This window comes from Manis javanica, chromosome 7 (genome assembly GCF_040802235.1).
Source record: "Manis javanica isolate MJ-LG chromosome 7, MJ_LKY, whole genome shotgun sequence".
Taxonomy (NCBI): Eukaryota; Metazoa; Chordata; class Mammalia; order Pholidota; family Manidae; genus Manis; species Manis javanica.
This window is the reverse complement of record NC_133162.1, coordinates 16,379,751-16,395,000: the sequence shown is the minus strand read 5'-3', so window position 1 is coordinate 16,395,000 and position 15,250 is coordinate 16,379,751. Positions and strand designations below refer to the sequence as shown.

The following is a 15,250-nucleotide window of genomic DNA, read 5'->3' as shown; positions in this document are numbered from 1 at the left end:
CTTCTTTATTTAAAAACCACAGAAAACTTTGGTGCTGATGAGCTTGAGGACGAACGGTCGGATATAATGAGGCAGTCCTACCTTCTTGCTTTATTTGTCCTTCACATGATTGTAATTTCGTGCTATAAGGAAAGCATTCTCTCTCTCTCTCTCTCTCTCTCTCTCTCTCTCTCTCTCTCTCTCTCTCTCTCTCTCTCTCTTTCTTTTTTTGGTTTAGGGAAGTTTTTAAAAAAAGATCCCACAGACCTTTGCAGCATTCGATCACCTTCTGATTTTTTTTATAGGAATGTTCTAAGTGTGGGTGTACTTCTGACAAATTGAGGCACCCTGCGATGGACTCAGAGCAGAGGAATGGGTTGAACGGATATCCTGAAGTAGTTTCTTAGGAGGACTTAGTTTGTGAAGAAATTCACGAGATTTCCCTGGTCTTTTTAAGGAGGACGTCTTGTCTGGAATGTGTTGGCTCCACTTGCTGTTTTCATTTTCTTTCTGCGGAACACAGAAAATAAATTCCGAGTCAAAGTTGCCCATCCTGGTTGCTGCACTTTACGTTATTGTTGCGGAATGATTGGGAGCTGTCCATCAGCGGGGAGGGAACTTGCAGTTTACTTAAGAAATTGCATGTGCGACAAAGGCAGCTGCCCGAGTGTGGTGGTCCTCCTGAATAGAGGGAGGGGAGGCAATTAGGGAGCTGTGTGGTTGGGGCTTTTTACTTGTCAAACTGGAGGCTCATTGCTTTTTGTTACTGCCATGTAAAGGGAAATGGCAGGGTTTTGTTTTGGCATTAAGGGCCTTAAAGGTTGCTGCCTGACACTTAATGCAGGAAGGCTGGATAAGTCCAGAAAGAGGGGCCACGAAGCAGTATTTTAAAGAAGAAAAGAAAATTAAGAATTCTCATTTTTTTGTTATCTTTAAGCCCTTCCAGCTCTTGTTTTTGTTTTATGGGGGGGGGGCGGGGGGGGTTATTAACTTGTCCTGTGTATTAACAGATTGCTTACAGACCAACATCATGAAAACAGCCGTGTGGGTTTGGAGATAAACAGCTGGGCAATCGGGTCGGTAAATTAGAAACATCTCCTTTCTGTTAGGTATCCTGCAGCCATAAGAAACCAAATCTTTGCCACTGGTCTTGCTTCAAGCAAGACAGTTTCAGGACCCCATGTGGCAGCAGGGGTGTTTTCTTACCTGCATGCAAATCCGGAGTTGTGTGTTTGCTTTCCAGCAGGGTGGAATGATCAAACACGTGGGGTAGGAGCCAACTGGGAGGAGGATCTGGGTGTGTTGTGTCCTCTGCAACTTTCTTCTGTCTTTAACCCTACTGGAGCAGCCACCCCATGCCCCCTTTCATGTACAAGAGGACAATTTCAGGCCTGGAATGTCTGAGCCCCTCAACTCTAATTAAGTTAAACCCACACAAATGTACCTGGCCCTGGATCCTATGAGAGACCCAGTAAGAGTAAGTCGGGTTTGGGGGATTCGGGGACAGCCTTCACATCCCTCTGCTGCTTCTCTGTCTGCTTTCTCCCCCAGTCGCTCTCTGTCTCTGTCTCTGTCTCTCTCCCTTTCTCTTTCTCTCTCTCTTGATCTGTCTGTCTGTCTGTCTGTCTCTCTCTCATTCTGGGGTGAGTTCACAGAATTCAACAGTCAGAAAGCCAGCGAGCATTCTGACTACAGGAATGCCACTTCTTCGCTTCTGGAGAGGTCAGTTGAAAATCTTTCAGACCCGGGGTGTTGCTCTGAAAGGAGAAGAGGGTGTGTACGTGTGGCAGGCAAGGCCCTACCAAGTGTCACTCCCGTGTCACTGACAAGAAAATATACTTTCCTCTTCCCTCCCCTCTCCCTCTGCAGCCCTCTCCTTAAGAAATTTGTTTTGAGGGATTTGACAGTCTTGCAGATAAAGTGCCTGCCTCCTGCATCGGGGCGATCCTTTTCCCCCATGGCTGACCGTAATTTCTTAGCGACTCTCAGCAGCAGCTCTGTCCCTGCTGCTGCCCACGGGAACGGGCGAGGGAGGGGCCCTCCGCTGCAGTGCCCTGAGCGGCCTGGGAGCAGGGCCTTCCCGTCCTTCATGGATTTTGTGGTAGTAAAGATCAGAGACTAGGAGCAGATTCTTTAATTAAAGTTAAAAAATAATGATGATCTGTTATTAGTAGAACTAGGTTATCAGGTTTCTTTTTGCTTTGTTTTGCTTGTTTTTGTTTGGGGTTTTGAGGGATGTGTGTGAAGGGGAAGAACCAACAAAATGATCACAGGTGATGTGCGTGAGGCCTTCGGACATTGCAGGGCAGAGATTTGGAACTATCTCCATCTTTAAAGATGCTTTTTTTCCCCAGCTCTTTAAGTGAAAGAAATAAAGGGAGGGGAAGCTGGGAGGAAGAAGAAAAGTGAGAAAAGCAGAAAGGGAGGAGAAAAAAAAGCTGGCCCAGTCCCATCGTGAAGGTAGAGAAAGTTTTTCTGAGGTAGAGAAAAAGAAAACCAAAGCTGTTATGTACCCGAGGGATACGGTTTTAATGGGAATGGACGATCTGAGTGGGAAGGGAGGCGCAGTGGCCTCTAGGTTCTCTCTCTTCCAGCAGTTGGGCAGTTGGCACCTCAATTTGAATTGCTGGGTGAGTAGTGAGGTGAGAGTGTGTGTGTGCACGCACGTGTGCGTGTGTGTTCGTGTCCTTGCTTATGATCTTCACCATTAAACCTCTGTGCTTTTTAAAAAATTTGTTTTTAATTCAGATGGTGGGAAGGCAAAAACCAAACAAGAATAAATGGTCAACTCAAGCTGTGCCCTTTGACTGTGTACCTTTCATAGCAGTTTTTCGGGGAGTGGGGGGAAAGGGTTAAACAAAGGGTGGGGAGGAGAGGAGACATGACTTCCATCACAATCCTTACAGGCCGGTAGCAGTGCAGAGCTGGCTCCCCCGGTGCGAATGAACTGGAGTCTGGAAAAGGGTGGTGGGGGTGGGGATATCATCTAGCAAATACATTTTTGCTCCTTCACCCACCAGGGTGGGCTCCATTGGAGTCAGAGAGGGAAAAATGACACTGCCTCATAGAGGCGCAGACTTTTGAAGCCTGGGACATTTTTGAGCAATAAGGCTTTTTGCAGTAGCAGGGCTTGTGTAAACTGTGTATTTTGGTTTCATATTTAATGCTGAGTTTCTGTTGCTCTGTCTTTAGTTGTATTTATTTTCAGTCTCTAAATTTAGAGGCCTTTTAGGACTACATTCTTGCTTGTGGCATTTGTATTTTCTAAATTTAATATAAAAATGTGTTTTGGAAACCTGAGCAAGAGGCTGATGACAGTCCATTGTGCTGTTAATGATTAGGAAGAAGGCCCTTTTGCAATACTAATTTGGGGCTTAGGATACATTATACTCTGTTCAATTGTTGGGTCAAATCCTTTGCCACAGGTGGAAGGGTATTCTCTTGAATTTGGAGGCAGTTCCTTACTTACTATTATTTTAATTATTTTGTGGTTACTGAACGGCCAAACAGAAACATTTGCGATGGCCAGTCAGCTCTTAGATCTGATTTTCTGGGGACGAAGGAATGAAATATACCACAGACCATGAAAGTCCTTATGTTTTCAAGGTCATGAATTAAATCCTATATGTAATAATAAAACACAGAGTGGTAAATCATTCTCTAGTCGAGCTTGAAGGAATGACAGGCATGTTTTGGTTTTCCTTTCTGGTTGTGTGCACATTTCTAGCAACAGAACTATGATTGTGTAAACTGTCAAGAATTGTGGGGAAGACAGTGCAACCTGGCACTGCAAATGTGTAAATTGTGTTGCCACAAATCTAGCCCAGCACAGTCTCCCTTTTCAAGATTTTTGAAAGGTTCCAGATCTTTAGTTACTCAAATAAATGACTTGGGTTACTTAATAGCAGTCCTGCTGCTTTGGGGATGGCAAACCTCCATTTTTGATGTCTTAAGAGAAAGGGAATTGCTTTGAAAGAGTAAATTCCCGACTCTCATGATGCAGATATTACTATCTTTGTATTATCACAATGGGCCACAGCATTGGAGCTTTCTGGAAGCAACTGTAACTTTACGTTCTTAGGGAAACCTCCCCGTTATGACTTGGGGTCAGTGGGGGGGCCTGGCTGAGCTGTGTAATGGCATTCTTTCTTTCTGCAATATTATGGAATGTGATGAAATCCCAACATGCCCTCCAGATTATATACTTCACACATCTGAAGATTTTTTTAAAGATCGAACTTAGCCTGGGTCATTTCCCTTGTTACCTCTAATTCTTCAGCTTGCACTCAGAGGAACAGCAATAGTGTTATGTCCTTATCCCATCTCAGCTCTGTGTCCTTTTCACATGGATCAGTTTTTGAGGCTGTCCTTTAAAGGATGCCCTGTCCTGTTTGGAACACTTAGGGCAAAGTAGAGAGAACTATACAGCCCCCACTTTTGTCTCTGTATTCCTTTCAATCTGTCTGCTGATTTTCTGCTAAATCCAAGGTTTGGGCATTTGTGTCTCTTGGGCCACATGAAAACGTTCATCCCTCCTGTCAATTTAGCTGCTCTTTTCCAGGGTGAAATTTACCTGCTTCTGAAGGAAACAGCTGTTTCTTGAGCTCTTACTGGGTTCCATGTAGCAGGCATGAATTTCAGATTTAGTACTGTTGATTCGAAAACTAGGCACAGAGTGTATAAGAAAAACAAAAGACATTTTTTATACAGCTGTTCGTTGTAAATAAATTAGAAAGGTGGTATCAGATTGTGTTCACTACTTCTTTCTTGAAATCCCCAGGATGTAATAACCATTATGTACTTAAAATTTATTCTAAATCAAAATTGGTGATTTCCTTTCCATTATAGTTCATTATCCCTACATGTAGGGTTGTTGGGTGTAGGGGGAGGAGCAGGCTGGGAATCATTATTTTTTAAAAGTTGTTTTGAACTGGAGCTTTTGGATTTCTTCATTTGGAATAGGTTAGTTTTATTCCTGGCTCTGTTTTGAAAATCTGCTCTCCTAGAAACAGCTGTACCCTCTTCCCCAATTCTCAAACATTCTCTGCAGACGCGGACACTTTACAAGATTGATTTTGCTAACGCTGATCATTTAATACCTAAGTAGTAGAGAACTATCTTTCAGGATGCTGGAGATTGCACATTCCTGGGAAATGGCTTAGGGATGAAGTGGCTTGATCTTCATCTCCGAGACCTGGTGGTGGATTAGGACAGTTGGGGGACCCCGTTGTGCCTACTGCACCCCCTCACTGACCTCCGGGATACCGGGGCATGCTCCCGGAGGGAGGCAGGCAGGCAGGAAACCCTGGGAACTCACTGCCCAAGGGTGAGCCCAGACCCGGCGGGCCAAGACTTAAGCTGGCAAGAGCTTTAAAGGTTAGTTGGGGGAGGCACAATGGGATGCTTTCTTTTTATTGGGAAATAAATAAGAATGAGTGGAAATAAATTATGTTTAATGAACTTAACTGGAAGTAATTGTTCAAGAGCCTGTGAAAGCAGTTTTGCCAGGTCGGGCCTTGGCTGCAGATTTCACAAAGCCAGGCAGCTGGAACGTGTCTTTATTTTGCAGGTTTGAATGTCCCCTTCATGTGCCCACTCCCCACCTCAACACCTCCAGCCTCTCGCCACCTTTTCCCTCCTCCTCTTTGGGAATTAAGAAAAGGTCATTAAGAAGAGCTGAATTTGGCCCCCTAGACCCTTAATGCCCGGCAGTCTGTTTGGTGTGTTAACAGCTGGGTTGTTAACATTATAGAAGGGACCAAAAAAAAAATGTCCAAGGGCTTAGAATGGTTTGAGTTAGTTCTATGTGTATGTATGTGTGGGTGAGAGAATTTGGATGAAAATTGACTGCACATTTATTCTCTCCATGCCTGCCCGGTTCAGTCATTTCCCTGCATGAAGAATTTTAATGCCTGTGTGAGTATGTGAGAAACTATGAGTCGGCAGAATTTTGTAGAGGACAAGGGGAATCTTCTCTCTTCCTCTTTTTGCTATGTAGATGGGTTTGATTCCAGAAGGGGAAGGGGGAACTCACCCATTGATAATTCACAGAACAAGCGGCACCCTGGGTGTCAGGCTCCCTCCCGGGGCTGTAGAAGCTGTTACACTTGGCAACCTTGCTGGGTGTATCAGTCCACAGCAGCCCGGCCAGGTGATGCAGGGTGTGTGCTGAGGTTGCAGAGTGGCTATTTCTTTCCCGCATCTCACAGGCACACCTCCTTTCTCTTAACCATCTCATTTTTTCTGCACAAAACTGAAATCCTGTGAAGCCTTCTCTCTCCTATTTATTGCTTCCATAGGCAGTGCTGTAGCTATTAGTAGAAGTCTTGTCCAGGGAAACTGCATGCCGGTGGCTGAGGGCAAGGTCTTAGGTGGAGAGGAGCGGTGTTCATCCATGAATGGATGCTGCATACCGCACAGGATGGTCCTAGCTGGCTGGGCTGCCACCGCTGTGAGGGGAGAGGGGCGGAGTGCAAGGTTTATAGAAGCCCATCTGGCCAGGGGTGGAAGTCCACCTGCCCTACTTCCCCTCCAAGTCAGTAGGTTTGTATTAGATTAGTTGGGGTGGCACTGTGTACAGGCCGGCATCCACGTCGCTCTGTGTGTGTCCTTGAGGTTATCCAGCCACTGATGGGGTTGCTAATTGTTGGGGTAATGGGTCAGGCAGGAGGGTTGCTTTCACTGACCATTTCATCACCTGCTGGTTCACAGCCTGAAAAATAGGACTAGTTGAGTCACCAAGGGCTTATTGAGTAAGAAGCAGCCCCTTGTTCATCCCCAGCCCCGCCCCTGCCCCCGCTCCATGGGTCCAGTGACATGTGACACCTGTTCACATTGTTGTAGTCGCCATTGGCATTGGTGCAGCCGTAGTGAGCGGCATCTGGAAAGACACATGGAAATGAGCTATAAACTCATTTTTTAAAATGTAAACCTGGAATGAACAGTGTCCTTCCTGATGCTGGCTGGTTTCAGAGCCTGGGCGGGCTGGTAACCTCAGACCCCTGGGGATAGTCCTGTGCACCCGGGGAGGGGGCGGCTGACAAGTGCTCCTCTGTGCTGCTTTTGTTTTATTGTGCTAGGCTCGTAAAGGCACTTTCTGGCCCCATTTTTCTTCTGCAGAAAGGGAGAGCAATAGGGGAGTATTGAAGAGGAGGGCCGCAGGAGAGGCCAGCGCTAGCAATGGCTCTATTTGTTTTCAACGTCTGTTGATTAATAGGTTGTGAGGTGAATGCCAAGCTTTCATTCCCTTTGGGTTCCCCACAGTTACAGAAGGTTGAGGGGTTGGGGTTAGGGAGGGCTAGCAAGGGGATCCAGAAGTGCCCGAATAAATCTTGCACTTGCCAGCTTCTGCGTCTGAGCAGTGCTTGGATCGGGGTGAGCGCTGGGCAAAGAGGGTGGCATGGCCCAGTCGCAGAGCACTATGCCTAAGGGTTCTTGAGAGGTCAGAGGTCAGCCACAGGGGCATCCCCTCCCCACTTCCCTCACTGTAGTTGGGTGAATACTTTGGGGAGAAAGGCTTTGTGTGCTTTGAGGGCTGTTAAAAGACCCTTTCTTTTTCTTCTACATAATTTAACTATTCAGTGCTCAAAACCCACAGAGCTTAATGAACAGAGCCCGGGAAGCTTTGCTTTGTGTAACAGCCGCTTGTTTCTCCAGGTAGGAAGCCTAAAGCCCTAATGATTTAAAGTCAGGTGCGGGTTTTAGTTCCCAAATACCCTAAATAGACATTGTCTACTTCATTTAATGTGTTCGCTGTTTTAGCTGACTTTTTCTTTACTTTCTTGTCGGCTGCACTGACCACATATAATATGTTTTTATCACCAGGATCCTGCTGGGCCCTTATAGTGCTTGTGCCCGTATCTGAGAAACATCCCATTAATGTCTTTATCCCTCCACCTCCCATAACCAGCACATGCTGTACACCCTGCTAAAAATATGTAGTGCCCTTTGGCAAGGGTAGCCTAGCTGAGGCGGGGAGCCCTGAGCTACTCCTGATTTGGGGTTTGGTGGGGGGCTGAGGGTGGCACAGGGGGCATTGATAGCTGTCTAGGTTCCAGAGACTGATGGATGGGGCTTGGGGACGGATCCCTTTGTGAGCCCTGAAGCATCTCTATCTGGTTGGGAGGGTCGACCCAGGCTGAGCTCCTTGGGTGCAGCTCGCTGCATCAGCATGGCCGTGAGCATCCCAGTGCCAGTCTCTGCAGACACAGGAGGAGTGGTGAGGTGAGTGTGCAAGGCCTGGAAACACCACCTTCCAAAGGTTGTGACCCAGGACAGATTTCCCCACCTCCTATGTGGAACGAAGAAGAAATGCTGACTGTTTGTAGGTTTGATGTAAGGCCTCAATAAAGTATGTCATGCTCAGCATATAAGCCAGGTACAGAGCCAGGGCTCCACGACCTGGTGGCGGCAGTGAGCCGACCTGGCGTTGACTGCGGAGTATCAGTCAGTTATCACTGGGTCAGTGCTTCTTTCTCCTGTTCTCCCCTCGGGTCTTCTAGAGAAGGGGCTCTAGGTGGTTCCAAGGTGAGTTTCAGGTACAGATGTGTATGTGGGCAACTGTAGCATAACTTCCGGGACATACATGGAATATTTTATGAACGTTCGCTGTTTTTGCAGCTCAGAGATTCCTAGTTTTCATCATATTCTTAAAGGGTTAGATACCAGTAACTTAGGCTCTTCCTGACCGCAGTCAGCCACAACCTTGGCTCAGGTAGCTGTCTCGGGGGGTAATGATTTTGCACTCCCAGGTAGTTTTGAAGGCATATGTAATATTTAAAGAAAGTAGTCACCAAAACGGGACCTGATTTTCTGTTGCATTGTTTGCCTTGTACAGTGGGCTCTGTCTGTAAAAAGATAAAAGGGGGAGAGAATGTATTTCAGGATGTCAATCCTACCAACAGCTGCAGCATAGATTGTTGCTTTAATTTAGGTTTCCTGGATGCATTTTCTAGAAGCTTGTCTGTGTCCCTCCCTGAAGAAAGGTGCTATTCACATCTGGATTTTCTTAGGCTGGTACAGTTTTGAACACAGTCCTTAGGACTTCTTTAAAGAAGTGGGAGCTTTGGTGAAAACGGGGACATTTCCTGTTTTGAGTTATTTGTTGGAACATTTTTATCAGCTCCTCCTTCAAAGCTCTCACCCTGATTCTGGAATGACCTTGGTCATCTCCCAACTATTCTTACTTAACTTTCTACTCTTCCTTGGCAGTCTTATTTATTAGCATAATAAAGTGATGGTTTTTCTTAAAAAAGATAATAAAATATATTTATTAATCAAGTATCACATTTTTAGGAAGGATGTGTGATTGAGGAAGGGTGGCCACACAATGCCCATCTACTCAGGTGCTTTACTGAACATCCTTGCCTTCGAAATGAGGAGGACAGTGTGTGGCTGCGCTTTCCTCCCTGTGAATTTACCTAGAAGAGACTGGAGGGGTAGTGAACCCCCCCTTCACTGTGCTCTCATCATCAGTAGTAACTGGATGGTATTTCTCAAAGCTTCTCTGTATTGCATGTGTCGCTATGTGACAGGCACTGTGCTAAGCACTTTGCAGGCATACTCTCTAATTTTCACAACATGCCTATGAGGTAGACACAGTTCTCACCTGGAGTTTGCAGGGACAGGACAGAGGCCTGAGAGAGGTTGCACAGATTGGTGAAGCAGAATTTAAACCTGCGTCTTTCTGGAATTAACACTCTTCATTCTTGGTCCCTGCATACATGCCAGCAGGCTCTAAAATCATTTTTAAGGCATTGTTACAATAAGGTATTGGACTGGATGGTTGCCGCAGGCCACCCCACTCTGTTCTATGACTGTAAGTAGACTCCACTTGAAGAGCCAGGCCATGTACTGAAATAAATCTGTGATTGGCCCTGTCCTTCTCTTCCTCTGATGCTTACAGTTGCAATTTGATGGTTCTTATGCAGTTTAGGAGATTGTGCTCACCACTCTCATGGGCTGGGCATTACAGCAGACACAGAGTTCTAGAAGACACAGTTCCTGTCCTTAAGGAACTTAGCTACAGTGGGACCAGGAAAAGTGCATATGTGACCCAGCAATGGGCATGATGTGATATAGAAAGAAAGGGCTGTGGGTCCTGAAGCTGGAGAGATGGGGGCATTTTCAAAAGGAACATCCTCCCATCATAAAAGCAGTCTAGGTCTAAGCAGGTCGGATGGGAGTGGCAACCAGACCGTGGTTTATACTGGTATGACTGCATTCCCTCTGCTTGCTTGGGAACCTGGAGAGACATGTGGTTGTGTTGTTTCATAGGGGTTGCCTACATGTAGTTAAGTTCAAAAAAGAAAACCATGTCCCTAGAGGGCTCCCATTTCCCCCCTTGAAAGTCAGGCGGCAGCAGCTTCACATCCACTCCTGGCCATGTTACCGAGTTTGTGCTGAACAGGAAAATACCACTTGGCTAGGCTCAGGTGTGCAAAATAACACGAGGGCCATGGTAGCCAGAACAGGTGTCCAACTTCCGTTGGAATGATATCTAAAAATCAAACATGTATCTAAAAGGAAGAGGGAGAATTAATTTTTAAATCCTACCCCCAATGAACTGTGCAGTTGCCCAAATCCTGTCTTCATCCTTTGCGGGACAAGTAGAGAAAGGGTTTCCTCTGAGTCCTGCTCGGAAGAGAGCCATGGAGTTTGCGCTTCTGAACTGAACACAGAACCTTGGCATCAGGCAACTTCTCCCTAACAATAAACAAAGCAGTAACAGTAGACCACCGTTCCTGCACTTACCATTTGGTAGGTTCTGTGCCAGTGAGCCCTTTCCATGGAATCTTTGAAGAACTAGGACTTGATTATTGCTTAGGATTCACGTTTCTTAACCTTTGTGCCTCTCTGTGCCTCCGTCGTTTTCTGGACAGAAGAGCCACCTATGGCACTCGGTGGGCAGACCCACAATGCCTAGGTCCTAAGTCCAGACCTACTGAATTAGGTCCTGACTGAGAGATTTTCTCAGATAGGGGATCCTCATTTGTGATAAGCAAGCATCCTGAGAGATACTTGACTCAACCAGGGTCGAGAATCACAGGTCTTATTGTCTCCTGTCATCCCTTCTCCTCCCATCGCAGATTTATACACTTGCTTCCTTCCACTGCTGATGATGGTCCCATTCCCCAGAAGTCCTTCTACCTCTGTGTGACAGTTTTCTTCCTCTGGGCTCCCTGTGGTTCTTCCACATTTCCTTGAAACTGTCTGGGACTGGTCTGCTTTCTTTCATTTCATTTTTCTGTAGGTGTGTTAACCTTCCAACCAAATAGAAGACTTCTGGAAGGCAGCAACAGTCATTGTCCTTTCCTCCTATTGGTCTGCACTCAATCTGATTCGTCCTTTTCTCTCCCTCCCTTTGCCTTGCTCTTCCCTCTCCACCCCAGCACACAGTGGGAGCTTCTTTGTGGGTTACTTTTCATGTTGTCCTAAATGGAAATGTTCCCCTAAAAGAATCCTTAGTGCATGTCCATGAGATGCTAGCAGTGACCTTGGGGCAGCAAGCCTTCACTCTCCTGACTGGCCCTGGCCAGATCTCTGTGGCTGCTAAGGAAGTGTTACTGGGCTCCAAAGAGCCCTCTGCACTGATGCTTTTAATTTAAAGTGCTTTGATTGCAAAGTGGTAACTCACATCATAAGGCTCCGGGCAACTAGCTAGCCTCCTCTGAAAGTGTCTGATTGTTTATAGGCGTTGCTACGCCAGGATGTTACAAGTATTGACTTCTTTTCCTGTAGTTTTTTCTGGAGCATCTAGGAAGGCCATATTTTTCTTGCTAAACATACTCATGAAAAAGTTAGAAGCACTTTTTAAAGATGCCTTCCCTACAATTAACCGTGGCAAGAATCACTCTTTCCATATTATACCCTTCCTTACCTATTTAAAAAAAAAAAGAGTGAGAAGAAAAATGTCGAGAACTGACTGCTTGTTGGTCCCTGAACTCTGGGAGGCGCTAGTGGGCAGCACAGGAACCGCACTTTTTTTCTTGTACTGCAATTCCTTCTCCTTGATGTTAATGCAAGTTGTGCCTTCCTAAAAGTAATAAAAGGAAATGAAGACACATTCTAAAATGAAACTTGACTCTAATCCATTCATCATCTAATACTAGCCTCTTTATCTTCTCTGGTACCTAATCTGGTTAAATGTCCCTGTTGTAGGATTTTAGTGAAAATCCTCTATTGGGAATAGGGTTTTTTGCAATTGGATTATTCTAAGTAAATGGCCCAGTAGTAGTTCGCATGTTTCAGCTTAATTTTTTCTTTGTGATCTTGCTGGGATATGTTATAGCATTGCAAAGCATAGTGGAGAGGGGATGGAGGGGCCAAAGAGGAGGGGTTGGGGAAAGGTAAGGAGAATAACTTGGAAAGGTGTGGTTATGGCAACCAGAAAAATCTTAAAAATGCTTTTCTTTTTTTTTCCCTGCTTCTCCATCTATCCTTCCTTCCCAAACAAAAATTTGTTTTCTAGAACTGCCCATTTCTAACATGCATACCTTTTATTAGCCCAATTCATCATCTTCCAGTTAATTTATTAGCATTCCCTGATGATTTCCTAATGAAATTCCTAATGAATCAGGGCTGCTGTAATCTGCATAAAATATGCAGGTGCTCACTGGGCATTTTAGAGCTTTCTGGTGAAGTTCACACTCACAACCAGACCAGGAGTGGGGCTTTTCATCTATGCCATCTGTAGAAGATTGTAGCATGCCCGCTGGTTCTAAGGGGCAGGGAGGGGCTGGTGCAAGGGGTTAATACAGGGGGTGGTGGATAAGGAGGCTGGGTGGGTGGGATTTGGGCCCTGCTAGGTTTCTTGTACCTGAAGGTTTTCCTAGCCTGTCCCCTGTGAAGCCTGCCTGCTTTCTGAAGGTCCCTCCACTGGGAGTCTGGGGTAGGAGATCCCCCCACATGCAGGGCCACAGTAGGCCTGGGAGATCTGTCTCTGCTTGTGATTCACCTGCCAATGGGAAGAGTGCAAACTGGCGAGCTCCATGATGGGGTGGTGGTGAAGGTATTTTAAAAGCAAGGCTCAGTGGGGAGGTAAGAACTGAAACATGCCTACCTAGAGAACTGTTCCACAACTCTGTTACTTTGAATACTTGGATTGGGGTCGGGGCTGCAGGTGAATTGGGCATCTCGCAGTCAGGGTGGGAGGGTGTGGATGGGGAGCCCCGGGCCCTGCGCGGGGAGGCTTGGCTGCCAGAGCCAGCCTGATGGTGTCCTTCTCTGCTCTTCTCCTCCCCACAGTCGAACAAGGTGCCGGTCGTGCAGCACCCTCACCATGTCCACCCACTCACGCCTCTTATCACGTACAGCAATGAACACTTCACCCCAGGAAACCCACCTCCACACTTACCAGCTGATGTAGACCCCAAAACAGGTAGGCCATGTGGTTGGGGATCAAGAGGGTGTGCTGGTCCCGGGCCCCACCCCGAGGACCTCCTGGGGTGGGGGAGGGGGTATGGTTTTGGTGCGGGCTGGGGGCAGCAGTCCCTTGCCTGGGGCTCCTGTCCCTTGCCTGGGTGAGGAGGAGGGAGCTCTTCGGGGAAGCCAGAGCCTGCTGAGGGAGTGGGCTCCCCTGTCCTTTGGAGAAGTCCATTTGTGGTGGTTAAGATCTCTCTAGAGCTCCCAGTACCCATGCAGGGGCTGTCTTGGGAACCTGCTGTGATCCACTCAGTGTTTTTCAAGAGTAGCTTATAACTCCAAGAGCATCAAACTGACTTGAGACAGTCATAGTTCTGGAGGCGCCTCAAGGGGCCCCTCCTCAGCTCCTGGGAGAACAAGAGCCCCATCGGCCTGGCTCTCCAAAACCCCAGTTCCCGGTGGCTGAGGAACTCACCTGACAGTGACATGTTGGGACAGTCTCAGGAGGCCACATAACTGGGTTCCACCTTCTCTTTGCTGATTGATTTGGGTTCTTCCTTCTCTACAATATCCTGGGCATTATCAAGCCCATTTTACAGATGTTATAACTGAGACCAAGAAGGACTCCTCATTGCATTGTGGAACAACCAGTAGGCACTCAGGCAGAAGTGGCCACATTATCTTTTCACCTTTATACTTGTCCCCTCCTTTCCATCCTATGTGCTCACTGGCTGCTTTTTCCCCAAAGGGAGGAGAGAGAGAGAAGGAGAGGTTACTTCTTGTAGCCCACCCTGCAATGAGATGTGGAAAAAGCAGACCCTGCAGCTCGTGATGGTGGGGTGGGGGTGCTGTTGGGAGAACAGCTGAGGCCAGGATGTGTCTTTCAGGCTGGGCAGCTCACTGGCTGGGGTTTCTCTTACCAGCCAGTCAATTAGAAGGACAGATTTAAAATGGCTCTTCCGTGTCACTTCATCAGAGGGAACCGTTTGGTGTCTGACTGAGGTAGACTCCCTTTTCGGGCGGCCCTTTGCTGCCCTGAATGAAGCCACACTAGCTATTTTTCCCCAGCCTCCGAGCCGGCTTTGTGCTTGTAAGGGACCAAGCAAGCCTGGTGCTTGCATGGCTGAAGAAGGCTGCCAGCCGGCCCCAGGCTCCTCGAGTGAGTGGCAGCATCAACGTCTCATTTAAATAATGGTAGTACAGGGAATAGCTTTTAAATGGTTATCGTAAAACATATGATTAACGTTTACCTTTCCTCTGCAAACATTCTTTCACATGTGCAAATGGCTCGGTGTAGGGTCCGAGCCCAGCTAATCTGTTTGGTTTTTGTAGTAGAGAGAAAGCAGTGTCTGCATGAAAATGTCACCCAGGGAGACTTCATTTATTGATTAAAAGCTTCCTGAATTAATATTTTAAAAAATTGAAATAGTTTTCATCCAAGAACAGTGCATATGCGCTTCAGTGTATTTCAATCCTGTGGTATTGTCCCTTTTGCTTCCTACTTCCGCTGGTAGAACAGTTCCTCTGAGTCAGAGTTGCTTCCTAAGAATTCATTGCAGGAGTCCTCCTATGGAATTAAGCCTGCAGTGTCACAGACCTTCTGATTCATTCTTGCATGCCTCCTGAGGGGTCCTAGCCCCAGAGACCCAGCAGCTGTCCGACAGGGTGAATTCACACAGGTGACTCTGTCCTCTAGAGAGTTAGGTTCTACAATTGAGTATACTGGCCTCTGGTAATCTCCTCGTCTATTTGGTTCAGATTCTGCCTTGGATAAGATGCCCTGGCATTTGGTTAGTTTCTCCTACAGCTCATCTTCTAAGTTGCAGTGGAGACAGACGTTCTGGGGAGTCAACTTTTTTGAAAGAAGGCAAGGGTAACCTTTCAAAAGTGATAACTTGAAAAGTATGTT

The 15,250-nt window shown here is 46.7% G+C and overlaps 1 protein-coding gene across 50 annotated transcripts in view; it reads left to right on the top strand.

Annotated features, from left to right (window-relative positions):
* The window catches only part of TCF7L2 (transcription factor 7 like 2), a 189,516-nt gene that overhangs the window by 150,304 nt on the left and 23,962 nt on the right, over positions 1-15,250 (top strand). For all 50 annotated transcript variants that reach the window (XM_037011278.2, XM_037011274.2, XM_073240409.1 and 47 more), the window contains one exon: positions 13,225-13,357. In XM_037011278.2, coding sequence (XP_036867173.1) covers positions 13,225-13,357 — 133 coding nt within the window. The remainder of the gene's footprint in view (positions 1-13,224; positions 13,358-15,250) is intronic.